Source organism: Sceloporus occidentalis, unplaced genomic scaffold (assembly GCF_023333645.1).
Source record: "Sceloporus occidentalis isolate IW3139 unplaced genomic scaffold, rSceOcc1.0.p SCAF_368, whole genome shotgun sequence".
In the NCBI taxonomy this organism is placed as follows: domain Eukaryota; kingdom Metazoa; phylum Chordata; class Lepidosauria; order Squamata; family Phrynosomatidae; genus Sceloporus; species Sceloporus occidentalis.
In genome coordinates this window covers 119,098-125,327 of record NW_028317348.1, presented here as the reverse complement: position 1 = coordinate 125,327, position 6,230 = coordinate 119,098, and the positions used below count along the sequence as shown (strand labels likewise).

Genomic DNA, 6,230 nt, shown 5'->3' with positions numbered 1-6,230 from the left:
GTTTTTCTTTAGAGGCTCTGAAGAAAGATTCTGACGCTAACGTGTCGTTATCAGATTGATGGGCTGGGTTTGATTGAAGTTTCTTTGTCATGCAAATGTCACAGGGCATGATGGATGGGGCAAGATATCTGACAAGCTTCAGGAGGTCTTCAGCGATTGGTCCCCAGAGAATCACGTGACCTTTCTGTGAGGGACAGAGGGTTTGAAGCCTGGCAATCCATGGATGAAAGTTTACAGCTTTGACATACTACCTAAAGGTTGTAGGGCAGAAGGAATCCCCCTGAAACAGGTTGACCCTCCTCCATCGCTGGCAGATGGACAATACTAGAATGGGCTCATTTCTGGAGTATGCAATTTGTAACCGTGGGACTAGCGCCTACTCACCCAGAGGATACCATCATTTGGACCAAGGGACACCTTCCTTTCCAGCCTGTCCAGGCACCACTGACATTTATAACGGTGATGGAAGATTTATGGTAGGAGGAACTGGTGCTATTCCAAACCATCTCCATCAGCAGAGTCACAACTATCATCATCACCATCCCTCTAGCGCTACTCTCCCTTACACCAATTCCATACCAACCTACACTCCACAGTCCTGCAGTCAAAGTTATGGGCACCAGGTCTATATGGGCCAAGAGCCAGATGGAGTCTACTTTCCACAGTCCCAATATACTGCCAACACAGGTTCCAACACTGGCCCTTTGACTGAAGGTTACTGTGGAGGGGTGGCAGGCTCCACTCATTATCACCAGCATCCATATGGGCAAGAGTTGTTGCAATCATATAACCACCAACCCCAAGCACTGCATGAGGAAAAGGACTTCTCATGCCAAACTGAACAGCAAGCCTCCAACACGTTTGACTGGATGAAAGTGAAGAGAAACCCACCAAAAACCAGTAAGTAGCAGTTCCTCCACATTAATATGAGCTTATTGCCTTTGCTACAGTCAGGCCTCAAGTTCACAATGTATCTGTTTGTGGGTGAACAGCATTAAAAAGCAATTAATCCTCTCTGATCCCACATGTCAGTAAGAGTTTCTGTTTGCCATAATAAACCATTTCTCTGTAAGTGTTAACAGAAGAAAACAAATCTGCGAGCTATGGTTACACACACCATTACTGTTTATTTATTTTTACTACGAAAATTGTATAGAAAGTTTTAACACAGCCTATAATTACAGCATTAATAATTATAAAGCTGTACAGAATGAATAGTGGGGAGAGTATTAACAGCAATCACTGGGACGTGTTATAAAGCTAAAATATTGTGCGTTTGAAGAGTGTGATGGGGATCAGTCACAGTTAGTGTTTTACTTTCAATTGTGTTAAGACGATTCATGTAACCGATTCATGTATAGTGTCTTGCAACATAAGAAACATTAAAACTAAAGTCACCAGAACCTTCAGAAGAAATTACAGTATCATTTATTAGCTGGTTATTTCAGAAACCTACACCGGATTGGAAAATGTGTATTCCCATCATAGACAGATATTTATTCGTTTTGACTGATAAGGGGCGACATTTTTTTTCGTACACAGGGTACATGACTCTATGTAACAGATTAAAGAATTTTGGGTTACATATGGCAAGTGTAAATGTGCAATATCTAATGCATATCAAGCAGAATAACATCGTCATCCAAAATATTAAAAACAAGTTTTGAATGAATGGTAATTAATGTGTGATTTTATTTTGTCAACAGCTAAATCAGCAGACTATGGTTTAAGCACCCAGCAGAACAGCATCAGAACCAATTTCACCACCAAGCAGCTGACCGAACTGGAAAAGGAGTTCCACTTTAACAAGTACCTGACCAGAGCCAGGCGGGTGGAGATAGCGGCCACTCTGGAACTCAACGAAACCCAGGTGAAGATCTGGTTCCAGAACCGAAGGATGAAGCAGAAGAAGAGAGAGAAGGAAGGTCTGGCCCCTTGTATCATACAGGGGTCACTAAAGGAGGGCAGTGAGGTATCAGACCTTTCTAGTTCCACTTCACCTGACGCCTCTCCAAACTCAGTATAGAAGAGTTTTTAAACGGACAAGTGACACTTAAAGGTTTACCCAGATTTTGTATATAGTTTATTTTGTTCTACAAATGTCTTCTTATTTATATAACTAAAGGAGAAAATATTTTACAAAGTCACCTTTGTATCAATTCATCAAAAAAAAAAGAACTCGTTGATTACTCTCAGGGACACCCTGCTTTAGGGAGAGCAGCACGTTGAGACACTTCTATTTTTTGGTCTACACAATAATGTCCTCAATGTGGGTCCACATTTATATATATGTTATGCAGTGTGAAAGGTATCGGTGTGTGATAAAAAGATTAGGGTCTTTAAATACAAATGATACCTTTCATATGAAGAAAAAAAAAGTTTGCACTACTGCTGAACTAATTAGTTTTGGACTTCTGCGTAATGGGAATGTATAGATGCCATTTAACACCAGTGCTTGTAAGAGATCAGTAAGGTGTGTTAGATACGCTATAGGATGTTATAATATATTAATTTAAAGGAAGAGTCAGATTAAATTCTATAATATGTCAAATTGTGCAAATTGTTCTTATATATGTTAAACCATTTGATAGTACAGATCACGTTTCTATGAAGAAATAAAAATAAAGAAAACCGGGTTTGTTTATACTACTTAATAAGTCACTTTTTTATCTCCTTGACTAAAGATAAATACATCTATCTAATTTTAGGCTTTTGAAATTCATGTTTAAGAACTGCATACGAATTAAAATACAAATGATTTCTCTGCCAAGATAAAATCTGGCCTAGCAATAACCGATTATTTCATATTCATTGATATAGCGCCATCATATTCAGCAGCTGCGTATTATGGGTAAATCGGTATCATCCATTAATAAATTATATGGCACAATATCTAAGTAGTTGGTGGTGACGATTTTAGATTTTCAGGTATACATTTAAGAATTAGTTGCTATATGACTTCTAAATATTTTGAGAACATTGCGATAGCAAAATGAACGAATTTATCAATTCAAAGTAATCCAGGCTCCAGTCTAGCATGTGGTGATCAGACCTGCTTGGTTACAAGGAACACATCCTTGTATTTTTTGTCTGATCTTGACCATAACAAAAGCCAACAAAACTCTCACAATTTAAAACTGAATAGGGGTTTCAGAATGTTGCATGTGAGGTCTGTATTTATATTCCAAACTGTCCATGCCCCGCAGACAGGATGGGATTTGTGTGCTCGCAGACATCAAAAACACTTTTATCCTTTATTTGTGTGCTTGGAAAAGCAGGTTACATGCTGCTTCCATTGATCTTTAAAAGGTTTACAAGCCTTTTGCCTCCTAAATAATCACGATGTGATCAACACAATCGGCCGATATTATCACACAGAACTGCCATCTATGGGAATTGTCGGGGCATTTAATTTTATTGTGTTAAGGAAAACCTCAGTTTTCAGGGAGGAATATAGTAAACATCATCTCGAATAGGTAACTCTGCATGTGAAGATAAATCAAGGTGCACATGACTTTAGGAGATATTCTGACAACTTATTCGTTTTAAGATGTAATTGGCATTTTTTTTGGTCTCACCACTTTGAATCTAAACTGGTTTTCTGGGTGCTGCCATCCCACTTCGTAAGGAACTTAGGAAAGTCAAACATGATTCATCCTAAGATGTCTATTGGTTTAGCTGCTGGGAATGGACAGGACACACTTGTGTTTACATTAAGAAAACAGAAAAGCAATACTTAAAGGTAAATATGTTCCACGGTAGTGCCAGTTAATGCCCGTTGAAAATAAACGGTTTAGCAGCTAGGTGAGCCAAGACGTGGTGTCCTAAAAATGACCTTCCTCTTATTCCTCCATTTCACCAATCCACCAAGACCACTCTCCACATATTTTTTGCTCAGGTGCCCTTAGGGCTCTGAAGAGAACTAAATATCTCTTTATTTTGTGAGCTCCCTTTAGTTTACCCTGCTCTGACAGCTTTATTTTACCCCAACCATCCGATGGACTGCTTCAATATTTACTCAAGCTGATGTCTTGTCCCGGGACCTCCTCTCAGCACCTCTGTCCTGCAGCCTCCTTCCCCCAGGCAGAGGTTCAGCTAAAGTTCATCTGGAAATCAAAGCAGCCTGGCTAGGCTGAATGTCCCTGGATAGACCTGGGATGGACTGTATTTTAAGGTCACGTTGAGGTCTTCTTGCCCCCCTGGGTCTCTTGTGACCCTGCTCTCAGCAGTTTGTACAGTAGGTGAAATTTGTATTTCTTTAGTTGCCACATTTCGAAGGAAACCGAAGAGCCATGAATATACTTTACTGTACTGAAGCTCATCCTCAGGGACCCCAGCTATTAATCTGTGTCCTAGCGCATGTAAACTGTTCCAGCAGGCAAATCAGTTCAATGTAAGGACACACATGTTTCATAGTACAATAAGATGTGGCGTGCAAAACGTATTTTAAATGTTATGTTGGTATACAAAAAAGTTGATGGATTCCAAACCCTTACATATTAGCTTGGCATATTTGTCCCATGTTTGCATAATGACATTTAAGATTGTCTGTGGTTAAAAACGTTAACTTTCTAGTCTTCCCATTAATATCCGCCTTAATATCTACAATTTCTTGGCGCCGCCCACCCTTATCACATTAAAAAAAGGATGTTCCTGATACTTGCCACCCATTGTCTTAAACAGGGCTTTCATCATTGAGCTTCCTTGCAACTCCACATTTACGCCAAGCCTACATTTAAATGCAAAGTGTCATTACATGAGTGTCTTCCTAAGCTTGTTTACTCAATCTAGCATCCATATCTGCCGTGGTACAGTTGTATGAGGGTGTCACTTAGGTGTAACAGGAATAGGCAAAGTGACCCTACAAGGATACCAGTGAGGTTTTCTGTAGGTCCATAGGACATGGTGTGGATTCCATGTAGCTCCTAGATTTTTCCCCCGGGTTATCAACAGAAAGTGCTATTTACTTTTTAATGAGTTATTATGCCCATCCATTTTTTCCATCTGTTTCTTGGTGAGCATGTGGGAACACATGGGTTTCTAATAGATGTATATGGTTTCTATTAAATAATTTCTTCTAACCTGTAAACACCACCATATTTAGTAGCAAAAAATGTTTTAATACCCCCAAAACACATGCAGCATGCTTGAAAATGTATGTGCATATTGGCATGTCAGGACTCCCCAGATAATCCAATATTTTTTTCTGTATAGATTGTAACTGTTGCTGTAATTGTAAAAGATTTTCCATTGAAAATGAGGAAAATCTCAAAGTATTTTTCCTTGCTGCAGATAATGATTCTTATTTTGAATTGTTTCCCATTCCTTTGTGTATATTCCCATCCATAAAATGTATAAACACAGTTTCACAAATGGACTATCCACTGAATCACAAGTGTGTGATAAGTGTCAAGAACCTCTGATATAATGGTTCATTCCACCCCTCTGCAAAATCAGCTTCTCACTCACTGGTGATATCATATCTGCACTTTGGTAGGTCATTTAAACTAACAAATTGACCTGTCCATCTGTAGTCAAGGATGGATATCCTGAACATATGGTTTATAGTAAGTTAGAAATAATGCGTTTGGTGTCTATATAGCAGAACAGTAAAATCTTAGGAAAAAGTGAAGCTACGTTATCTAAAATGGCTTTTCTGCCCCAGTGTTTTAGAGAAACTAAGGGCAGTAGGATGCAGTTTGCAGAGAGTTGAAACACTTCGATTTACCAACTGCACAATGCATTAGACATAGAAGTAAAAATCAGTTGAAATTAGTTGAAATCACCCTTAATGTTATTTACCTAGTCCAGTCCAATACACATACAAAATGTATAGAAAACCCATAAAATATAGTACAAACGTGATAGGTTCTTTGTGTAAATGCTGTCTAAAATCCTTGTTTCTTTAGTGGCCGTGGTGGCTATTTGTGGAGTTGCAAGCAAAACACACACTACATTTAGTGTCCTCATAAGTTTCAATCAGAGCCCAGGGAGTAAGATGATTTAATGCAGGTATTTTTTAAGAATGATGTGAGGGAAAAGAAGACAAGAAACATTTTTTTCTAGTCTTAGATTACTATGAAATATCCGCAAAACAATTAGACTGAAGGAAAACATGCTATAGGTAGCTTGATTATGAATTTAGTTAGGCTAATTGCGGTGAAGCCTTTAATAACCTCTTCACAGAGTGTACACAAGAATTACATACCCATTCTTATGACCAGATGCCA

General features: G+C 38.7%; 1 protein-coding gene across 1 annotated transcript; it reads left to right on the top strand.

Annotated features, from left to right (window-relative positions):
- The first annotated feature begins 314 nt into the window (after positions 1–314).
- On the top strand, positions 315–2,026 carry LOC149273542 (homeobox protein Hox-B1-like). The gene is made up of 2 exons (XM_089506156.1): positions 315–900; positions 1,707–2,026. The coding sequence occupies exons 1-2, from the start codon at positions 315–317 to the stop codon at positions 2,024–2,026; spliced, it is 906 nt and encodes a 301-aa protein (XP_089362282.1).
- Positions 2,027–6,230: the final 4,204 nt, after the last annotated feature.